We start from the raw sequence: 23,823 nt of genomic DNA, 5'->3' as shown, positions 1-23,823 counted from the left end.
GGGCACATTACACCCTGGGAGTGTCTCAAGGATGCTGTGCCAGGTTGTGTTTTTCTTTCTGTAGTTCAGGGCTCTCTGTGCCTCTCAACAGATGCATGCTAAACAAGTGCAGGGGAGTGCTGCTTTTTACAGGAATGTATATTTAGCTTTCTCCCCGCCTCGCTGCAGTCCAGTCACTGCAATAGCATGAGCTGTTCCCTGCTCACAGCCCTGGGAAACATCACCATGGGTGACACCTCCATCCAGCTCTGGCAAGGATTCCAACCATGTTCTGCAGCATCAAGAGGTTTTGGAGCTTCTAATTCCAACAGCAGCACATACTGGACAGCTGCAGTGCCTGGACAGCTGTTTGTTCATTTGAAGCTTAATTTTATAATGCTGTTTCTGGAATCCCTCTGCTTTGGTTGCATGAAGAATTGTGAAGTTCAGGGCAAGAGGGAGAAGTGCTGCAGTGCCAGCTTGTCGTTTTTTCTTCTTGCCTACAATGTTGTGGCTGTCTCTTTGAGAAATTCACGCTGTTTGCTTGGTGCATTTGGCTTCTGTATCCTTCAGAAACCCCGTTGTGGCTTCCTGGTTCTGCATGACACTTGGCAAAGGTTAGAGAAGTTGGAGGGGTGCTCTGGATTTGCCCAGGGAAAGTTTACCAGCTGTTCATAGATAAAAATATTACCTGACCAAAAGAAAAAAAACCCCTTCTGTTCTTTCCTCTTATCTACTGTCTGCCAGCACTGACCCATGCCCCAGGGACAGTGACCAGAGCAGCCAGCTCCTGTACCTGTGGGGAGTCCCTAACAGTGAAATGAGTCCCAGACTCTGGGCTGTTCCTACACCATGCAATGTTGGCCCAAAGAGCTGTGGGTGTGGAATTTAAACCACAAAACCTCTGCTTGGATGGTCACAAGTGGTCAAGGCCCAGCTTGGTACACCACAGCAGCAGATGGAGAGCTGTGATGTGGATTTTTATGGGGCAGAGGCATTGCAGGCACACGGCTGAGTTTTGAGTCACCACTCAGTGGCAGGTACTCACTCTTGAGTAAAAGCAAAGGAAAAAGTTGTTGTTCAGTCTTTGACTTGGCTGAAAACTGATAGAAGACAGTGAGATAATCTCTTACTGGGCTTTTGCAGAGCTGGAAGTACCTCCCTATCCCTGCCCAGTACTCACCATGGTTTTCTGTTGCTTGATTTGGGAATGCAGAGCCTCATCCTGTGGAATTGCGAATGAGCTGCAGCGCTTTGCTCTGCTCCTCTCTCCGTGCTTGGAGAAGTGGGAGCTACATCTGCTCCTCATGCAGAGCAGTTCAATGTACTGACTGTCAGCACAGAAAAACGGGGCAGAAGGAGATGGCATGAGTTCTGCTGGGTGGTTGTATCTGGAATGAGCTGAGACATCAGTCAGAGAGAGGTGCACGCCTTGAGGAGTCATCCATGTACTCATCTAAAGAACAACAGTTATTAGCTGAAGTGGCTGTTCTTATTGATTAAGATGTGCAGAGGGAAAATTGCCTGGTAGATCTCTGGATTTATTTTATTTTTTTTTAAAAATCATTTAAAGTTTGGTACATTTGGTAGAGGAGCAACCAAGCCCATCACCTCAGCCAGATGTGAGGTCAGCATGGCCCCCTCCTCTCCCATGCGTGGGGCACAGTGGCAGTCAGGAATGCAAACTTCTCACCACTTCCTCTGTCACCTTCTTTTGACAGTGCTTTATAGATAATAAAAACATTATAAAGACTTTATTACATAATGCCCAGAGGGGTAAGATTGCTCAGGCTTCTTGTTATTAATAAGTGTTTTCAGATTTTACATTCACAGCTTTCAGAAGTGCCTGATGCCTTGGGTGTGGAGTTTGAGGTGCTGCATTGTGGCCACTTGGAGTGGCTGCTCATCAGTTCATTCCCAAGTGGTGGAGCCTCCTGTGGTGGCTCAAATTGGGCACTCAGCCTCGGGAATTCTTTTGAGTTCCCCCAGTGCTGAGATCTGCCCAGTCCTTCAATCCTGACCAGCCACGGGGTTTTCTCTTCTTGTTCATTTTCACTTTGCTGTTAGCTTGTAAACCTGTTAATTCATATTGATTCCTTTAATTTCCAAAGGAAATTGCTACAAGGTTAAGGTAGTACTGACAGAGGCTGTTTCCTACATGTTTTTAATTGGTGTTTAACCATTCTGAAAAATATTGTTGGTGTGAACTGGACTGTGCATGTAAAGCAATCAAACAAAAAAGGAACCAGTTAGCATTTTAATTGAAAATGTTGTGATTTTGCATGCTCAGAATCAGTTTTAACTTCTCCAAATCCATAATGCAAGGGTTTTATGCCTTGAGAGCCAAACCCCTGTCTTTTTGCTCTCCCCTGGCAGCTTGCTGTTGGGCGCTGGTCTTGGTAGGGGATGGCACATCAGTGCTCAGGCTCCACAAGCTGAGGTGATGCACAGAGAGACTGGAAGAAGCCTCCAGCTGTCTCATGCCTCCACAAAGCTATTTAAAAGCAAGTCCTCACAGCAAGAACTTACTAGATAGGAAAGGAGTGTGAAGCTAGACAGGCTTTTAGTCTATGCTGCAGTGGCTCTCCTTACAGTCTGAGCAAAGAATTGGGATTTGGACTTAAAGTTTCATTAAAGCAGTTGCTGGACAGAAACCTGGCATAGCTGCATCCACCAAGCTGCCTGTGGAAAGCAGATTGGCTTTTGCAGGAAAACCTCTGACAAATTCCAGAAGCTACGAATTTGCCTTCTGGAAATGGAATTTCTGCATGACATTCATTTCTTTTGTCTTTCTTGGACTCGATGGTGTCTCACAAGGATGCAGTTAGACAGTGGTAGTGTGTGGTGTTGGATGCCTTTTGGACCACTTTCACCTCTGGCTGGGGTTTCTTGTCTGTGATATGTCTCCAAAAAAGCCACAGCAGCCGTGCAGCATCTGTGGGTGTGCTCTGGAGTGCATCAGCCAGCCCAGCTGAGAGCCCTGGGAAAAAATAAATGGGAGACTCTGAATTTGGCTGGCCAGCACCTCCTCCACACAGCACTCTGAAGCTGTGCAGCCACAGTTTGATATTAAACTGCTTGAGCAGCTTTTGCTGTGGTGCTTTTTGCTGTGAGCTTTGAGTAGGTGGGACCAAGATAAAACTGCTCCAGTGGCTTCTTCTGGAACCTTCCTTGCTGGCCCCCGGGGCAGAGCCCTTGTTTTCATGTGGGTGGTCAGGAAACAAGTGCCTCCAATGGTGTTGGCAGTGCTTTCTCAGCCTCTGGACCTGCTGCCTCCTCAGTCCTTTCCCATCTGGGGAATGAATTTTTCCCTTGTTTTGTTGGAAATGTGGATTTCCTTAGCATTTTGTTTTGTTGGTGGGTTTTTTTGATTTGCCTCTAGGTTTTTGATGAATACAAGGACTTTTCTGTTCTAATTGCCAAAAAATGACAAGTAACCAGCAGCCTGACAGACTTTAGGTGGGCTGTTAAAGCTCTTGGAGTTGATCCTGAAAGCTGTGCATCTCTGCAGTTTAGGAATGATGCACTTTCCATTTTTCTAACAAATACAAATAATATATTTTCTTATTTGCTATATTATCCCATCACCAGAAATTCAGTAAAGTACCAGGGGGCTGTTACTACAGTCCTTTCTGGTCGCAGAACTCCTTTTGGAGTCAAAGGGGGGTTCGGATGGAGGCTCCTGTGTTGGATATGTGAAGTCTGCCCTGGGTTATATACACACATATTCATGCCTGGAAAAGTACATTGCAGCTAAAACACAGCAACAGATATTTCTAAAGCCCCTGAAAATATACTTAAATTAAGATCAGGTCAGCACTGAAAGTGGTGGCTGTTTTCATACAATCCCTATGTGGTTTGAGGGGCTTCTGGATGGTCCCTGCCCTCCAATTGCTCTCAGATCCTGTAGGTCCCAGGACACATTCCTGCTCCTGGATGAATTCATCAGAGCTGTGCTAGTGAAACTGGGGTTTAGCACCAGCAGGATTACATCTAGTCCTTGAATGTGGTCAAATCCCTGCTCAGCTTCTCTCTTGCAGCGAAGGGAGAGGTGAACTCCTCGCTGTCCTAGTTGCGTTTTTGTTTTGGTTTCTTTTACTGGAGTTGTTCTGCTTTCTATAAATAACCACTGGAGCAGAAGCTGCAGCTGGTGGACTTGCTCTGGGTTGTCCAAACTATGGGCTGCTCTCGCTGTGTCCTGGGTTTTGGGAAACTATTGCTGGAAGAGCTTGGGTTTGTGATGATAAGGAAAGGGGAATAATGTGTGCAGTGCCAGGGAGCTGCTGGGAAGGTGGCACAGCCGGATTCCTGCGTGCTCTGGGAGCTGCCATCGCAGCCACTTGTGTTCAGGGCCAGATGCTGAGGCCACCAAGAGCATTGTGCAGCTTCTCAGGGTTCTCCTCTGGGCGTGGTGCCTGCTGGCTGCCCCGGAGGTGCCCTCTTGCACAAGAGCTCTGGAGGCACTGCAGGGTGCTGTGGGCAGTGCTGTGGGCTCTCAGGCCCTGCAGGAAGCCATCCCCCAGGGATGAGCCCCGCAGTGGATCTGGTGAACGATCCTACAGCAGGAGTGTTTTCCCACTGCTGCACATGAATCTTAATTTATGCTGTATTTAAAGCCCCATGCTGGAAGGCTCGGAGAGACGCGGAGCAGCTGCAGCTCCTGCTGAATCCACTGACGTCAGCTGCAGCCGAGGGTGGTGTGAATTTTCTTGCTCCCAGTTCGGTCCCTAATCATCTTGTTGAAAAGGCCCAAGTTTGACTTCAGTGGTAACAAGCTGTCCACAGCAGCTGGCCAGGAAAAATTGCAAGAAGGGCAGTAAATTCGAGTATTTGTGTTTATTTTATAATTAAATTTTGGTAGCTCTGCTGATTAGCGACACCAATATAGAACAGACATTCAAGTGCCACCTTTTGGGTCATCAGGCTTCTATGATTGTGGGTATCAGATCCAGAAAAGGCATCCTGCTGGAGCCAGAGGAGCCCCCTTGGATACTGGATGGCATTTGAGCAACCCCATAGCAGGGGAGTTGGAATTAAATGACCTTTAAGGTCCCTTCCAAGCCTTTCTATGACTGTACAAAGTGCACCTGAACCTCCTGAGGATGGGCTGCACCCAGGGCAGAGCGTAGCACAGGATGGCAGCAGAAGGGAGATGGGTGTTCAGAGGTCACAGTCAAACTTGCAGATGTGTGACAGCAAAAGAGCAGTCACGGGAACAGGAGCAGAAGGGGAGAGGCAGACTCGGTGCATTGTTTCCCTTACAGCAGGAGCTGCCAGCTGGGTTTTGGGGGCAGGGAAGTGCTGGTGCTCCCCGAGCCCTGGGGAGAAGGCTGGTGCCCCAAGCAAGGAGCTGACACAATGCAGGGAACAAAATCTGGGTAATTATTTCCTCCTGTATTGCCAGGAAACCAATCACAGGCACAGCTCTCAGTGGATAGTGTCTTGCAGATTCATTGAATGTGTTTGCAGTACCTGCAGATGAATTTTCATCAGCAATGTTGGTATGTTTATGTTCTTGGAGCATTCTGGGATGTGTCTGCTGAAATGATACCATTTAGTTTGCATAATCAGCAAAAAAGAAAAGGTGATTAAGCATAGGAATAGTTTTCATTGGCAGAGAAGTTGATGTGCTGAAATCTGATGGTTTTACAAAACACACCCAGTGCCAAGGATCTTTTACTGTCTTCAGTGTAGGCTGCTCCAAAATGTCTGCTGTGAAGCTGGGATAACACATGCCTTTATTTCTGAGTGTGATCTGCCTGCTTGGGCTATTTAGGGCTCTAGGGCAATTAAGAAATAAGTTCAGTTAAAAATGGTTTGAAGCAACTTCCAGCATATTCTAGATCAAAGTTACTTCATTGGTTCAAGCACTCATGCTGAAATAAAATAGCAAAAAAAAAAAAAACCCACATGATCTTTGGGGTATTTTTTTCCTTTTTGGAAATTGAGGTCTTGGTGTATAAATCATTGGTATCATTTCAGTATTAAAAATAAAGGACTTTTTAATCATATTTGCTGCCATGGATCATGGATTGCTTTCTTAAACTTGGCACTGTGGGCTGTGAGTTTGGAAGAGCTTGGCCATACGGGTTTACAGCACCTTCTGCTTCTGTATTGATATCTTCAGGGCAATCACCTCTCTTTGGTGTGTAGTTGGGTTTTTTTCATTTACTGACCCTGTTCTTCACTGAAGAACGTGGTCTGAGGAAATTAGGTCTAAAATGGTTCATATACTGAGGGATTTTTTTACAGAGGCTTATTGGGTGGGTAGGGACAGACTGTTCTGCTAAATCTGTGTATCTTTTAAAATTAAGTTTCCAGTAAAATTGGATGTACAAGGAAATGATTTATTGTTGTCCAACAGTAAGCAGAAGAAACTTTGACTCCAGACTGTACAATGCAATTTTTGGAAGACTTCTAAATCACACTTGTGCTTTGATTTAAGAATTAATAGTTCTGGCTTTTTTCTTAGTATATCTTGGACCATTTTTCTTTTTCTCTGTATTTTTTTTTTCCAGACTGCTGCGGGAACAGTGGATCAGAGCCAAATACGAACGAAAAGAGTTCATCCACAGTGAGAAGCAGGAGCCTTATTCTGCAGGTAGTGAAAGACACTTTTGGCAGATAAATTTTTTAATGTCCAGTACCTTCCATTTTCTTCCTCTCTGTTTTTATGTTCTTTATGTTGATTATTGCCCACATGTAATTAAGTAGGAAAAGTAAGTGTGGTCTTTTACACAAGATCCCTCCTGGCATATTTGATTTGGAATATTGGGAGTTTGGGTACCTGGTGGGAACAACTCATTTATGGAGAGTCTTTCTGTTGAGTTCCACGGGCTGTTCACCAGGAGCAAGTCAGACCAGGCACCAGTGGGTTTGTTTCTGGGAGCAGGAGCTGTGAAGCTGGATTGAAGTGGAGATAAAGGATGTTTGTGTCCTCGAGGTGACTTTTGCTTTGGAGAGATGAAGCCTGGTCTGGGTGATGTTGGGTGTGTGCCCCACAGGATCTGCCAGTGTCCTTGCAGGATGCCTCAGGTGTCAGCAGTGGGACCTGGTCTCCCTCGAGCACAGTCAGTGTTCTGCAGCTGCAAAGGTGCAGCTCGTGTGACAGAGCTCATTTCAGAGCTCATTTCATTTCAGCAGGGTCCCAGGGGCCTTGCAGGGGGCTGGGGTAGTAGAGCAGTACATTGGGTGATTTTCTTGCAGAAGGGCAGGATTTGAAGAGGGGATGCAGAGCTTGACTGTGTTTGTTGTGTGGCTGCACCAGCATGAAAGTGCATGAAATTAGCTGGGTCTTTCTTTGCTATATGTAAGTGGCATTTAATTTATTCTGCATATTAAGTAGTTGACACCAGCTATGTGCTCGGATGACTCTGGGATAATTTTATTAGCAAAGACCGTGTTACAGATTAAAGGTTAAAATATTATTTTCATGATGCTTTTCAAGACTAATAATATGTAGGTAGCTCCAGCAGTTTGCTGTTATGAAAACCACAATTAAATTTTGATCTCATACATTCTCAATTTATGTTTTGAGCATTTCAGCTCTGCTGTATTGTGTACATGAGGCACAGTGTGTGGAGAGTGTCCATATTCATAGGGAATGGGTTTGGCGAATTTTTATTTAAGATTTTTAAAAAAGCTCTCTGCTGGATTCAGATGTGTTCTATTAACAATAAATAGTTTGATTTCTTAGATAACTTTGGAATGTATCTGCCAATGTGTGTATAATACCCACCCAAGAATAATGTTTCCAATTCCTACTGTGCAACTGCTGGATATAAAAGCTGCGATTCAACCAAGTACTTGAGGAAAATGCATAATTTTAAGCACATGATGAGTCCTTTCGACCCCAGGAAGAGTGTGTACCTGGTTAAAGTGAAGTAGGTGCTTCAGTGCTATGTGGGAAGAAGGGCAGCATGTTCTGAGCTCTCTGAAAGATATTATAAGAAGAATTCAAAGGGGAGTTTATTTTAGCAGAGTAGTTTGTAGGTGTTCTTCAGTAATGTGGCTGCATAATATTTAACTGCATGCTGAAATGATAGAGTTTTCTCACCTCTCTTTGAAGTTCAAAAGCCATTAAATGCAGAATAGAAGAGAAGAGGGTGAGCCATTTTCAGTGAGCAGTGCTCTGGGGAGGAGGAGGAGGGGAAGAGAAGCGGGCTGGTGGGCATCATGTACGTGGTGTATAAGTGAGTTTAGGCTGTGAATTGTCTTTGAGAATGGCATTGTCTCCCAAATCCAGCATAGGAGCCACCCAAATGACCTGTGCACCTGGGATATCATTTGCTGCTTCTTCTGGACAGTAAATTCCAAGGGGAGCTTTGGCCAGGTGGCTCCTCCTTAGGGGGACCAGCTCGATATTACAACAAAACAAAGCTGGGGATGCACACACCAAACTCCCAGTGCCAGCTTTCCCCTTCTGCTGCACCATCACAGCCCCCAGGTGTCTCTGCCCACCTGTCCTTCACCCTGTGCCAAAACGTGCTCCTTCTCCCAGCCTGCCCTGCAGAGCAGCTGCTGATGCAGTTTTCAGCTCTTGGGCTGGGAGCTGGTTGTTTGCTGGGATTGTGGAAGAAGGGAGCTCAGGGAAAACCCTGTGTCTTGTAGGAAAGCAGCACACTGAGCATCACACAACCCTTTAGGGTTGAAAAAGAACCTTAAGACCGTCAACCATTAACCCAGCACTGCCAAGGCCACAGCAGAAATGTTGCTGTGTGTGTTGGACAGTTCCTGCATCATGCATGGGGCTGTTTTGTCACCGTGCTGTTCGTGGTGCTGCACCTCCTGTGCCTGGGGCTGACACAGGCTCTGGGCTGCTGCTTTTTTCCACTGTTGAACAAACCCAGGTGGCACCGACACCAGGGCACCCTCCTGCCCACCCCACATCCATTTGTGTCTCAATGGAGTGAACCTGTATCTCTGTTTCTTCCTGATGCTGTCTCAGAACATTTTTCCTCACCCTCCTGAATTCCCTGGAGCGGTGTCAGGTTACCAGTTTCTAAGCATGAAACATTTTGTTGCTAATAGAAATGTCAGTATCCATTTTCTCATGTTTGCTGGAAGATTTAATTCCATTTTCCAATCCCAGGGGCTATTTTGCATTCTGATATTTGTTCAATAATTGCATAAAAAATAAGAAAATGCTATACTGGAGTAGTTTTGAGCAACATCCTTTTCCAGGCAGCCTGATGAAACCCTGGCCAGAAATCCAGTGTCTTTCAGAATATCCTTTGGGGAGAGACTGTCTGGAGCCTGTAGTGCCAAGCAGAAGCTATCACAGCTGAACTGCCAGACTAAGGAGAAATGAGCCTTGGGACAGGAGTGTCAGATGTGCAGGTCAGGGCTGAGAGAGCCGTGCAGGGAAGCCAGGCAGGAGGATGCAGCAAAATACAGCTGCTGGGGAGGGGGATAAATAAGATAAATAAGATAAATAGGATAAATAAGAGGCAGTGTGGGATGAAAAGGCAACAGTTGCCCCAAAGGGTCTTGCATTTGTCCCAGACTGCTGGGAAACATCTGCCTCAGGAGATACAGAGGGATGCCAGGTAGCAGGATCAGAATGGGAAGCAAAGACACTTCCCATGTGCAGAGATCCCTTGTGTGGGCAGCACTGAGCATTGAAACCAGCTCTCCAGCCATGGTTGTGGATCCATGGGTCTTGGTTCAGTCCCTAAATGAGATAGCCCCTCTTGGGATATGTTGTACATGCAATCACAGCCACTTCCCCTCGGTGGGAGATGACAGTGGAAACTCCTGTAATGGAGATTCAGAGTTCCTTGCTCGCCTTGGAAGCCTTGGAGCACAATCCCATGTGCTGCTCCCAGCTTTCAGCTCCTCTGCACCCCGTTAGTGTTTCAGACTGATGGTTCTGTTGTTAATGACTGTATCAGCACCATTGATTTTAGAGTGAGGAGTCAGTCTGAGCTCAGATGGTGCAGTGAGATCAGTAAAACTGTGATTAAATGTTTCGGTGATCCACTATTGATTCTCAGAGACACCCTCTTATACATTTGAGCTCTTCATTCAGCTGTACTATGAGCTAAATAATTTGTTTGCCCTAGCCACACTTCATGAAACAAAACATTATTTACACCCCAGCAATCCTAATTAACACCATGGCCACATCCCTTTCTCTAGCAGTACATTTATTGTACAACAGCACAGAATGATACCAGTCTTGAGACTCTCACATTAACGTGTTTCAGGTTGGCTTTATCCCTTCTGGTAAATGAACTGGCAAAATTACTGTCAGTCTCCAGCTAATTGTCCCTCCTAACAGAGTTTAATGGGGCATGTGTGCTGAATTCTCCTAGAAACAGGGGACAGTTGTAATTGCCATCAAAGTCTGGATCTGTATCTCAAGACAATTGCAAGGTTTGATAAATTTTAAAAATATTTTGATCAGTTTAAAAAAGCTTGGTTGTTTTCCACTGCTGTTGATAGATGGCAGTTAAGGCAATGCTTCCCAGAGGACCTGCTGAAAGTTCGTTCAGCTGAGTGCTCTTGATTTCTCTTAATCAAGGGGATTTATTTTAACCAAGGGAGAGGTGGGGGAACCAAAAGGGAATAGTATTTGCAGGGCTGGAGAGCTGTGATGATATAAACTGGCCAAGGTGCAGCTGCTGTGATGCATCTCAGGCTACAGATCAGAGAATGGAAACGTGGCCAAGAGAGGGAAAAGGGGAATTGTTTGCTCTTTGAACTTTGACTTCACTGCTTTCATTCACTGATCTTGTGAAGCTGGGGCTCCTCAGCTGATAAAAATTGTCATAGGTCCCATAAAAGTGTTGGAGGAATCCAGATTTGCACCAGGTGAAGGTTTAAACCCTGTGCTTTGGGGTGGGAATTGGAGGACTGGGATTATTTGACTGGTAGTTCCATAGATGGGTGGGATGACCTGTCGGGTTGCAGAGCAAAATAACATGGTGTTACTGCAACTTGAGGTGGTCTGTGAGCTTCCACTGGAGCTGCTGAGAAAGCTGGAACACACAGGCAAAATTTTGGGCATATTAGCAAAGTCAGTGATGGTTGGGGCTTCAGGCTCTGTTGGATTGTATTCCTGTATTTATAGTGGACTGGATCATATTGTCACTGTTCAGGTGAGCTGTGGTTTATTCAGGCAGCATTTCTCTGAAGGTGCCTATTTCCTTGTACAGTCTTCTGTCAGTGCCCTAAGGATTACTTGGCTTATGTTTTGTTTCCTATTTGTCTGCAAATATGATGGCAAAATAAATTTTGAGACATAAAAGAACACCCTAAAATAGTAAAATCTGTTAATATGCACTTTCCATTCCATGAGGCTCTTGCATAATTCGGGCAGCAGTTTGAATTAATTTTCCCTGCACTCACACAGTTGGAAGGAGCTCTGACTGCAAAGCACTGGAGAAAACACAGGGGACACAAAAACGTCCTTTCTCAGTGTGAGGAAGAGACCCTTATTAGCTCAGTGTGACCTGCAGTGATGTAATGCAGTTTATTTTGGGCCTCATCAGACAAAACAGTGAGCAGTGTTGCAGTTAAAATCCAATTATTTTAGCTGACAGGCGTGATCCTCTGCTGTCTCTTACCCCATTTCCTCCAGCTAGTGAGGAGCTGTGGGTGTCAGAGCGACACCGGCTCTGCCGTGGGTTTTTTCACCACCTCAGAAGCAAATTACAGGGCTGAGCAGCACCCGGGGAACAAACCAGTGCCAGTGGCAGCCTCAGAGGGCACGGGGCTTTCCACACATCAGACAGCCCAAAGCACTGAGCAAAGAAATAAAGCATCAGCTTGAGGGCTCCTGGTGGCCTTTGCTAAGCTCTGAACATTCGTGGTCTTTAAGGAGATGCTTGTGAAGGCACCCAGAGCCATCCCATCCCTTTGCTGTGCAAGCAGGTGCAGTGAAGCCCAGGGCTGGAGGTGGCATGGGGACAGGAGGTGTGGTGACACTGGGAGGGAGGATGGATGCCTGGGGACAGCCAGTGTGGGTGCTTGCAGGAAGAAAGGGTGGGAGTGGAGATGCCTGCAGGCTCAGGGGAACAGGGCACCCTGTGTGCAGTCTGCAAGGTTTTAACGCTGCACACTGCTGGGGTGAGGCGTGGTGGAAGTGCTGCTCCAGAGAGGTGTTTTCCCCAGCGTCCTGTCACTTACACAGGCTGTGCCAGTAAATCACTGCCCTGCTCAGGCTTGGCTGCAGCTCCTGTGCTGCTGGGAAGGACCTTTGGACCAGAAGAGAAAAGGGTGCTGGTGAGAAAGAGCAAGGTCTCCATTCAGGGCACTGTAGAGGTATAAGACACCAGTGCTCCCAGATTTGGGCTCCTGTGAGAGGTGCTAGAGAGGCAAAGGTGGGTTGTTGGGGTTTTTCCCTATTTCTTGTGCTGGTTTATGCTGTCTGAAAGTCTTTATGTGGAACACTGCTCCATCCCACTGGACCTTCTCCGTGGTCAGAGCATCACCCCCGTGGGTAGGGAGAAACCCTGTGGGAGTGGCTTGGTAAGGGTGAGACACAGCTGTTGTGTGAAACCAGCTCCTTGCAAATGGGGAGAAGCACCACAGGTCCTCCCTGCAGCATCCTTTAACTGCTGACAAGACACCAGACCTGCACCTTAAATAAGAGTTAAAATAAAACTCTATTGCTAAAGTGTTGTCAGCTAAATCAAGGGCTGCTTTTAGCACTGGGAAGGATTTGAGCCAGCTCATGTGTGTGGTCAGGATGGTAGCCAGCTGCCATCTCAGCTTCTCTCATGCAGACCAGCAGGAAGATTTAATTCACTGTTGTTTTTTCCCCTAGTGCAGCCCACATCCTTGGCTGATGTTCCTCTTTATATTTCCACCGACTCCTGGGCAGCTGTCCTGGCTTTTCCCAGGTGAAGGTGTGAGCATGGTCAGGGTAATGCTGTGCTAACAAGCACAGAGCAGGGTGGGGTGTGGCTGGGGGTAAGGTGAGAGCAGGGAGATGCCAGCCCCTCACAGAAGGAGGGTGTTCTGTTCTCCCACAAGGGTGGTTCATGAGGATGATTTTTAAGTGTGTAAATTACCCCGTTGCTTTATAAGTGAGAAAGAGAGAACAGCAACTATGGGGAGCCACATCTGGCTGAAATTATCCAGGATGCTGAGAAGCCAGAGGGAGAGATGGATGAGCAATGCTCACAGAAGCTTTGGTTCCTTAGGAAACAGAGCTCGCAGGAGCAGTAAGAGAAACAATGAGATAAAACCACCATGTCAAGGGTTATCAGCAACATCTCGCTGGGCTTTGTCCAGGCAGTGTGTGCTGCAGGAGAGCGCAGTGCTGCAGAGCAAGGTCACCTGCTGGGTGCCCTGGGGTGTGCAGGAGCATCCCACAGCCTCTGGGGGCTGGGTACCACTGTCTGCTGTGGGCTGGGCGTGTGTGTGAAATAATCCTCCACCGTGTCCGTGCTGTGGCTGCCAGGACCTGGGCAGGGCTTGTGCCTCACTTCTCTGACCTGACAAGGGACACAAGTACTTCAGCATCGTTTGGGGATTTTTTTTCCTTGAACATTTTCTCCCTTCCCCCAGTTTCTTATGAGCTTTACAACATCTCCTCGTGCTAAAAATAGCCTTTGGTGTGGGATTGGAGCCTGCCCTTTGTTCGAGGGGCTGCGGCACCAGCCCAGGGCAGTGTCTGAATGTCCGAATGTCCGAGTGTCTGGGGCCAGAGCATCCTCCAGTTCACATCACCAGTTTGTAAACATGAGTGCCCTGTTAGACAACATCAGTTCCCATTCCCTGCTCCTGCTGGGAGCTGGAAGCAGCAGAATCTTGCAGAGCAGGTGTGATGGTTGTGCTCATGTGCCCAGCCCCGAGCTGTGGCCATGGAGGTGTTTCTGCTGAGGCCAGGGGGGTTTGAAATGCCACTGTGTGAACACCAGGTCACGTTAGACTCTGAATACCACAGTAAAAGCTCTAGTGCCACATAATGCTGCAAATCTATAAATGGCCTTTAAAGCCCTGGCTGCGTTATGTGTCTGTAAAGTGAATAGTATCGTGCAAATAAAGAGTTTATTTTCCCCTCATTCTGCTTTTTTTTGCTGGCATGTTTCCTGTAATGCCAGTGGCTTGCCTCCTGATTTACACCATATATAGAAATGTAGAAAAAGCCTAATTATAATTGGTTCTTCTAACATTTTGTGAGTTGAACTTCTGAAAATACTGGCTGCATCCTGATCCAAAGGTCTGAGTTTTTCAGAAGTTTCTGTGAGTGTAAATCTTTATTTAACCTCAATGCAGATGTGGCTGATGGGCAAACAGCTGTCAAAAGCTTTAGCTGGCCTTGATCTTAGCCTGTAGAGAGGAATTTTCAGCATAAAGAAATAAGTTAATTTATTTCTACTTAATAGCCTCAAAAAGAAGTTGCTGCTTGGTTCTGACTGCTTTTTAATGTCACTGTTATCTGATGCTGGTTGTAAAGTGGATTAAACTCTTTTCTGATGCTTGAAAGGCTCAAATATTAGAGCAGGGCTTTGAGAGAAGCTCCATAATTTCTGCTCTGCCCCTCACTGATGGGAAACTCTTGTTTTTGTGATTCAGAGCACCAGCGTGTGTCAGGAGGATGCGGCTGTCACAGGATCTGTGGAGCATCCCTCACTGTGGGATGCTTTTTTGTGCTGCCTTAGCCTCTCTTTCCAATCCCTCTAAGAAGATTCCTCATAGACCTAGAGATGGAAATCAAGAAGTAATTAGCAGTATAGTTTAAAAGCAGTGAAAATCAGGATAGCCTGGTATTTTGTCAAGAATTCATGTTGGCTTTTGCAAAGCAGAGATTTGGGCATGGAGGGGGAGATGCTTTGTGGTAGGAAGTCGAGGGACCAGCTCCCTGCAGCGCGTGCTGGTGCTTGGTGTGCATGCTAGGATTGCATCAGTGCTGCCTTCTGCTAAATCAACATTTCCAGTAAATTCCCAGCAAGTGATTCTGGTATTTGGCTGAACCCAAGCACCAGGTTTGGCTCTGACTGGGTTTCAGCAGAACCGTGTTACAAACCTCTGTGCTCAGTCCTGCCCTCGTCTGTAAGGGCTTGGCTGCAGGCTCCCACAGTCTGGCTGCGTTTCACTGACACCAGGAGCAGCTCCTGTGCTTGGCTCTGATGCACCCAGGGCAGCTGAAGGTGGGACTGATCTCTGAACAGGCTGGATTTGTGGCTGGATGAGGAGCCCAGGGCACAGGGATGCTGCATGGACCTCTGCCCTGCCTCAGTGTCCCAGAGCATGAAGTGATTTGATGTCACAGCCAGCCTGGGATTGTATCAGGGAATTTGGCTTCTTGGCTGAGTTTTGCAGCCTGCCATGAGCTTGGTGCTGTGCAGGTTCTGCTGATGCTTCTCTTTGTGGTCGTTGGAGCAGTGGGGAGCACGGCAGGGAGCAATGCAGGATGTCAGGCTAAGTGGCAGTGGGGCTCTAGCCCTCTCCAAAAAAGATGCAGCCTCCACTATTGGCTTTCCAAAGGAGCATTTTAGCATTTCGAGGGTACTCAAGAGCATTTTGTAGTTTGCAACAGAGATTTTGTTGCATCCAGTGCTCTGAGTGCTGTACAGATCCCCCAAAAAGCAGCCCCTGTCCAGAGGTTTCCATCAGAGGGCAGGGGTGTGAGTGCCTGATGGAAGTTGCAAACCCTGGCAGCACCAAGGTCACTGGAGGCTGATGTGCTGCTGTCAGGAGTGGGTTAAAGCAGGAGCATCCCTCCAGCGAGCAACCTTGCCTGGCACGAAACCTCCTTCTCCTGCTGCCGAGGCACAGAGAGGCTTCTGTTCCCCAGCGCTGACATCAGCCGCCGGCCGGGACGTGAGTCACGCTGCAGCCAGCCTGGGGGAGCTGCTCCCCCTCCCCACGCCCTCTCGTGAAGGTGAAGCCCCTCTGGGTGGGTCTGAGCCCCCCTGCTCCTCACATGTGTCAGGTGTGACATTTGCAGCCCCAGGAGCGGGGCATGGCCCCAGTGGGGGTTGTGACATCTGGCATCCGTGCGTTGGCACTTGTGCTGTGGATTTTGGGTACAAAAAAGGAGGATTAATGCCTGCCTTCTTGGTTTTTTTTTTCCCCAAAACCTTTTGTCTAATAGGGAGGAAGAGTTTAAGATGAAAGGCTCTGGAGAAAGATTGAAATGGTTGAAGGAGGAAAGTCTAGAGGAAAGTATGTTCAGCTGAAGCAGATGGGACCCATCGCTGATGCTCTGTCTCCTTTTCATGTCTCCCCAGCATAATCCTTTATGTATTTAACATTACACAACTCCCTGTCAGGGCTTGTTCCAAGAAACCTTTCCCCATCCTCTCCTTGGAGGTTTGAGGGAAATGCAGTCATTGCTTTGAAACAAATGTCTTCTTCTTCTGCCTTGGTGTGCCCTGGCACTGCTACCATGGGAAGTGGATGGGGGGAGACGCTTTGCAGGTCACTTCTGCTCTCTGCAGCCTCACCCAGAGCAAAGCAAAAACTCACACAGTGAGAGAGCAAATACTGAAGCAAATTGCCTTGGAAGGAAATGGATCCATTTGAAAATATCCACTCCAGAAAGCAGCAGCAGACCTAACCCCAGGCAGACTGACAGCACCCCCTGCAGCATCCCCAGTGGGTTTGGGCAGGGTGAGGAGGGAAGGTTTCTCCTGTGCTGGGTCCCAGCCTCGCTCCCTGTCGGAATTCACAATGCAAATGGGTGTAAACATCAAACAGGACTTTGCTGCAGTAAAGACAAGGCACATCAAAGGGCTGTTTAACAAACTAAACCCAGGAGGAGGGTGCAAGGGGAGATCACAGCATGGTTTGTACTTGCTGTTATTTTTCCTTGTGCGAGGGGAGCGGGGCTGACAGGGACCCACGCGTGCCATCGCTCCCATGCCGGGATGTGCTGACATTTCCACAGCACTGGCATCATATGACCAGGAGCTGCAGAAGCCTTTCAGTGCCTTTCAGGAGCTGTTTGGAAGTGCTGATGCAGACTGGGTACCCCTCTGAAGGAGCACTGCCGCCTCCTGGGCCTCTGTGGGAATCAAGGGAAGATGCTGCACCACTTCCCAGCCTTGATGTGGAGACACCGCACAAAGTCGCCACCAGAAGGCAAAGGAGAGGGCTCCAAATGCAAAAGCTTGTCTTTTAGAGTTAAATTTGGTGCAGTTTTTTTTTTTTTTTCTATCTCTCTGAGCTATGGCAAGAGGCCAGAGACTGCTGTTATGCTTTCCAGGAAATCCATGAACATTGCAGTGACAAAGTGATGGGGCGGTGATGGATCTTACAGATAGCTGCTGCAGGAAGAAAAACATCTAGCAAAGAGAAATACTCTGATGTCTTCAACTCCCCTAAAGCACAAAAGCATTTAGGCAGCCAAAACTTGCAGGTGAGAACCTGTGGGTCTGAACTTAGGGGAGGAGGAGCAGCTGGCCAAGCAGGGCATTGGCAGCTGGCCCTGGGAAGGGGGTAGCACCACTGTGAGCTAAAGCTGGATGCTCGCAGCTAGTTCAGGATCCAGCTGTAATTTTAACAGCTGGTTCTGTCAAGCTGCCTTCAGCATAGCTCTGATCCAAGCTTCTATAATTAGCCAAGGAGCAGCAGCTCTCGTGCAAGAGGAAAGGCAGGAGCGATGCTCGACGCAGGGGAAGCAGAGCAGCGTGGGTGGGAGCCTTGCTGAGAGGGGTAAGGGCTGTCCCATGAAATTTTAAATAGTTGGAGGTTGGTCCTTTTATTTTTTTTGTTCTCCATCTAAGGACTCTGTGCAAAATATTTCATTAGGGTTTTTTTTCCCCCTCTCAAAAAAGCACACCTAAGAAATGTTTCATTTTGTGTCATCCTTTAACAGAAATATTTACATTTATCAACTCAAATCAAAAGCATTGAATTTGTGGTCAGTTTTAGGTTGGTTGAATTTGCTGAACCACTGCAGTTTCTCATGGGTGAGGTGGTCTGAGCCCCTCCAGCCTGTGGCAGCTGAATGTGCTGCCTGTGTTTTGGGGTGTGCTCTGGATGCTCCCGGGGGATACCCTGAGTTGCTCCCAGGAGAGTCAGTCCAGCTGGTGAGGATATATTTACATTTATCGATAAAGTCGATAAATGTATGAAACACCCCGACTAAAATTATCATGACTCACTCCTGTCCTTGAGCTTTCCCTCTTTGAGGTCAACCAACTTGAATTAGTGTATCTTGATATTGCTCAGGCTGTCTGTTCCTGTAACCTTGAGATTTTGCAGTCAATAAAAGGACCTATATCAATTTGAGACAGCTGAAAAGAAGTACAAAGCTTTGTTCTCCATGTCTTGCATGATAAACGTTTAAGGAAAGAATAGGAGAACCATCCCTTTGTATTTTCCATGCTTTATGAGGGTAGTTCTTGGTGCTCCAGGTCTGGTGTTTCTCAGTGATTTTACACTGTGCACATTCACATTCCCTGAGTAATGACACAGGACCAAAAAGCTGGGGCATCTTTCTTCCACTAATGAGAAGGGAGTGACTAGGAAGCAGTAGGATAACAAAGAACATGGAAAAGGCTGTTTTCATGGCAACTCATGGTAGCTTAATTAAATTTCTACTAAAGAAAGATCCATTTTACTTTGGAGACCTGCGCAGGGTCGGCTGGTTTCTGTCTCTCACCAGATAAAGAACATTCTCCAGGGTGAGGTCATGTCTTTTTCTGGAGTTTGCCAGAGATATAGCTGAGTTAGATCAGCCTCAACTCTGAACCAGAGCATTTGCTGGTGCTTCTTTCTTGCCAGCACCAGCCCACATCCACCTGCATTTTCCTCCTAGAGTGAGTTCACCCGAGTTTTCACCTTGAAATCTCTGCTGCAGCAGGAAGGCTGCAATAGAGGAGTTGTGCACACCCCAATTCTGGGATGCTTACACTGAAATGGGACAGGGAGGTGCCTCCCCAGCTGGCTAAATGGGACTGGTTTTACAAATGCTGCTGCTGTTGAGGTGCAGATGCAGCAGCCACCTCCAATTTCATAACCAGGGCAGCCCCTGAGGGACATGTGGCATGGCAGTAACTAACAGCATATCCCCAAAATACCTAAAAGACAACGAGGCTGCTCAGCAGGGAGTGAATTTCAAACTTTCATGTGTTGCAGAGGCTGAAAGAAAATTTTAGCCTAGCCTAGTCAGTGGGAATTTTGGTCAGTGATTTTTTGGGACAGAATTTAGCCTTGATTTATATAATTCCAGGAGTTCATTTAGTGGGATTATGCTGCTCCAGGGAATGGGAGGTAATTCTAGAAAAATCAAGGTGTGCAAATGTCCTTGTGCAACCTGGAGGTTGTGGCTGTGCTGCCAAATGCTCCTCCCTTGATAGCACAGCTGCCAGAGCATCGTGTACCAGCTGATTTCTGGGACAGCTGGAACGCCAGCAGCCAGGGCAGAAATGAGTCCTAAATTAAAAAATTCTCCTTTCCTGTATGAAGTTTTCACTGTAAATGCATTGAACACTCAATAAAAGACATCCAGGAGCCAATAGCAGCACTCAATCTGCTCAAAGCCATTTGGATTTTTCTTCAAAGCAGAAAAAGAGGAGTGCTCTGTGCATGTGAGAATGGCTTTCCATGATTTATGATTGTATGGAAATACTGCCTATTGGGGAACACTTTATTCCAGGATGCCCCAGAACACAGGGTCCTAAACCCATCCAAAGTCTGTGGTGAACTTCTCTCTGACTTCTCTACAGCTCTGTTGGAGGTTTAAATCTCATCCTTGCTTGGATTGATCTGTGTGAGCAGCTGCCTAGGCTGAGGTTTTATTTATTGGTGTGGGGAAGAGATCCATCAAGAGCTCTTGAGGCTCAGAGGCCATTTTAGCCTGATCCCCTAGGTGTGGTTTGAGGATGCCTGTGTAAAATCCAGACCTTCAGGTGGCTCCTGGTGCTCTGGAGCTGTTTTGAGCTGGAGCCTCAGCACTGCAGGTTGGTGAATCCCACAGTGGTGCATGAGGAGGGTGTCAAGGTTCCCTGTCCTCTTTCAGTGTCTCACCTTTTTGCTTCCTGCATGAGCCAGTGCAGTCCCATGTGGGTTCTCCCTTGCCTTGCAAAGGTCCAAGCAGGACCAGCTCTGTGTGGGCATCCCTGGGCAGGGGTGATGATGGTGTGGGATGGCAGCAGCAGCTCCTCCAGGTGAGGGGGAGGGAAGGCTGCAGGACATCCTCCTGTGCAGTAACTCAGTGGCTGCAGTGAGGATTTTTTGGAGTGTTTATGTCTTGCCCAAGGAGGATCCTTGCCCTGTGGTTTGGCTCTCAGAATCCAGCTCCTGAAGTGAGCTGCTGCAGGATGTTATTGTGAGTTAGTACCGCGTGCCTGCCCTTAAACATTTTCTCCCCCGGCTTTCCAGCTAAATCAGGCTTTGAGTGCACTCAGTGCTGGTAAATGGGATGAACATCACACTGGGAACCTCCCAGCTTTCATCTGCCTTTTATTATGAAAGACTGGCTTCAAAAGATCGAAACCTGAAGGTTATTTACCTGTAACAGGATTTTTCTCTCCAAGCAGCCAGCGGCTCCCAGGTTGGTGTTGCAGGGATGCCACTGGAAGAGGAAGCATTTGATTTCCAAGTAAAATTAGATTCCACATTCAATTCTCAGCAATGTAACTGCAAGGCTTCCAGTAAAGACATTTTCTGTAGCAAGGGGCTATAACATCACCCAGCAGATAGAATCAAATTGTGCTTGCAGCAGCCAGCTGTGGTCTTATCTTTAATATGTAAACACTTGCTCAATAATTAAGTTACCACGGAAGTTGTACTGTATTGATGGTCAATTATAAGATAAACTGATAAAAGGGAGGATGTAGCTGCCTTCTTTATCAAACCTGATATGCCTGCAGCAGTCAGGTGAGGACTTGGGAATTGTATAATTTGTTGTTTTTGCCTGATACTTGTTCCCACACAGCATTTTCAGAGGTGAGTGCTCACTGGGAGATCAATATCACTCTACCAAAAGAAGCTTCTTCTCTAATGAGAGTCCTTTGCACTATCTTACCCTGCAGCTGCTCGCCTGTGGCTGTCACCCCCTGCTGCTGTGATTTCCCATTGTTTATCCCACTGGTGGCTTCCCAGGCTCTGCAGAGGCTCCTGTGTGTGTCTCATTCCTGCTGCACTCCAGGGCCACAAGGGGCAAGGTGATCCCACCTGAGATCCCTCCCAGAGTGTGAGTGACTGTGCTAATGTCACCTGAGAGCTGCTCCGCAGGGAATCATAACATGTGATTAAAGAAACCAGTTAAAAACAGCTTAGGAAGCTGGATTAAGTACATGATCTCTTGTTATGGCTCCTTTCAGCTGACAACCTGGTGAAAGAAGGGGGGTCTGGATTAAGTGGAGAAACATCAGACTTGACAGGAGTGTTTTCTGACTGTTTGGCTTAGTGGTGTCATGTACAATTTTAATCAGATTTAAATAGTGGCAAACATCACAGGCTTAATGGATTTCAGCTTTATTACTGGGGCTTTGCTTAGAAGCAATTTGGATTTTCAGCTGTGAGACACCAAGGCAAGTGTATTCACAATTAAGTGGGACTGGAAACCCAGGGATGGACCTTGAATTTAAATTCCACATGCCTGTGGGGGTGGGACAGACCTCATCTCCTCTCTGTCAGCCTCAGGGTCTCCATGTGTTGTTAAGCTCAGCCCTGTGACCCTTCCATAGAGATGGTGCATTTGGCTCCATTTTCCATGTTGATCCCAGCTGGGGAGCATCCTTTTCCACTACAGAATCAGGATGAAGCAAGATGACAATATCTTTTTGCAGTGAGCTGGAGAATTGGTTTTCCATGCTTGGCTTCAGCCTTGAAGTTGTTCCTCACATGATCTAAAATGATCTCTGTCCTCTGCTTAAGGTGTCACGGGTTGCTCTGCTTGACCTTCCTGTGGTGAGGCTTTGTCTGGTCTCTGCTGTGCCAGTTTGGGGTGATTTGTCTAGAGATAAATCAGTCCCTGAGGACACTGACACCTGTATTTCTACAGAGATGTGGTCCTGCCTCCAAATTGAGTCTTTTGAGGTGTTTTTTTATTTTGTTTCGGTTTTTTTTTTAAATTGTGGGAGAAGTTGCTGTGGAAGAAATCCATATTGAAGGTGGTTTTGTAGAACAGCGTTGACTTTGCTCAGAGAGCTGGATCTATCAGAGGCAAGTTACCTTTCCAGGACCCTCTTGGACATTGAGGTCTGGTCAACTGCTCAGTGCTCCAGGCCCTGCAAGAGCAGAAAAAGCAGGAAAAAGGGAACATCAGTCATTGCAAGTTCCCCTTCTGTCAGTAAAGGGAAGTGTGTGTTCCTACTCCCTCGTGTTTTCTGTGCCACCCCACAGCACCGGCCTGAGGTTTCATCTACTTCCAGCTCTGAGCTGAGCCTTAGTGAAGATGTTTTCCCTCAGAAGGCCAAGGAGATGTCTGTACAATGTTATCTGAATCATCCACTAAATCCTGGCTTTCTGTCTGCTCTAGCCATTCAAGCACTAATTGCCTTTGATTAAGTCAGTCGTTTGCAGAGTGAGTGGGTTAATTGGGTATTGTGGAAGTAATCAATCTCATCGGCCGCTTGCATCCATAGCTGAGGGGACAGTGCAGTGGGACAATAATTGTTTTATGAGCTCCTGGAAGGCAGCAGAGGCAGACTGGATGACAACAGGAAACCCTTCTCTGCAGAATGGCCTTCAGGAAAGGTAATTTGGAAGCTAAGTGCTCGTTAAGAGAGGACTGGTTGGTTAGGAGCTGGGAAATTTTGCGTCTCTAAAACGTGCGTGCGCGAGGAAATGGTGTGGGTGTCAGGGTGATGTTCTTGGGCTCTTTGGCCTGGCTGGATGAGATGTGAAGAGGATGTGGTGTCCTAAATGAGGAGAAAAGGTTGTCTTTAGGGAGGTGGAGGGAGATCATTCCCTTCTCACCTGAGAGTGTGAGCCAGGCACCCACCTTGCGTTAGGTGCACCAAGCAGTGACCTCCCAGCTGCTCCAGATAATGATGCAGCTCCTTCACCTCTCAGAAAAGGTGGGCACACCATGTCCAGGCAGTGCCTATCCCCTGTCCTGCCTTAATTAACACCTTGCAGTGCTAATAGAGCAGAGTGCTCAGCTTTGACACACAGAGGAGTGGCCATGTGCACCTTGCAATTTCAGCAGCAAAGTGAGGGAGCTGGATTTGAATCCTCTCCAAAGCTCTGAATTGGGGTCAACACAATTTAACCGCTGAGAGGAAGGAAAAATGGCTTCTGTAGGAGGAGGTGCCCTGGCTGAACTCTAGGAAAACGTGATTCTCTTGGATTACAAGCACAAGTACATTTTTTTCTCTTATTCAGCCCCCATGCTTTGTCTTGCAGTGAGGCAAGGAGGCAAGGAACTACACAATTGTGCATTTGTGTGGTGTTGGATACACTCAGGTTTCTTCTAAAAGCCTGGACCTGGTTTTACCACAGCCCTAGAAACATCATGGGAACAAGCAGTTCTGAAACTGTGACATAAGGAGCCAAGAAATCAAAGATCAGATGTGGTTTTAATTCCCAGTTTATAATGCCTTACTTAGGATGACAGAAGCAAAGTCCATGCACGTTGGTTTTTGCAAGCCACTGGATCTGATTGCTCTCCTTGCAGGAGGGATTTTTCTTCTCTGAGAACAAAGAGTAAAACTGAACAAGTGATTTTGGGTACTTCCTGTACTCCACATTCTCAGAGACCAAACCCCCCATCATTTACTAAGCTCTGTGACAGCTTTCTGAGGTGGGGAAGTAGCAATATCCCTCTTCTTTAAAACAGGGAACTTGAACCAAATGCTGGTAGAAGTCAGATGGAAAGATGGTGGCTACAACAGAGGTTCTTGACATAAAATCCTCTCCCTTGTTTCCTCTGCAGCCTCTCAGGCAGGGGCAGGCTGGGTACACTGGTACACTGCCAGTTTTATGTGCCTG

At 47.2% G+C, this 23,823-nt stretch overlaps 1 protein-coding gene across 1 annotated transcript in view; it reads left to right on the top strand.

Moving 5' to 3' along the window:
* ADAP1 (ArfGAP with dual PH domains 1) overlaps window positions 1–23,823 on the top strand; it is a 48,170-nt gene that overhangs the window by 13,839 nt on the left and 10,508 nt on the right. Inside the window, exon 4 of the mRNA XM_058849830.1 lies at window positions 6,498–6,580. Coding sequence (XP_058705813.1) covers window positions 6,498–6,580 — 83 coding nt within the window. The remainder of the gene's footprint in view (window positions 1–6,497; window positions 6,581–23,823) is intronic.

Source organism: Poecile atricapillus, chromosome 14 (assembly GCF_030490865.1).
Source record: "Poecile atricapillus isolate bPoeAtr1 chromosome 14, bPoeAtr1.hap1, whole genome shotgun sequence".
Classification (NCBI taxonomy): Eukaryota; Metazoa; Chordata; class Aves; order Passeriformes; family Paridae; genus Poecile; species Poecile atricapillus.
This window is presented reverse-complemented; position numbering and strand designations above follow the sequence as displayed.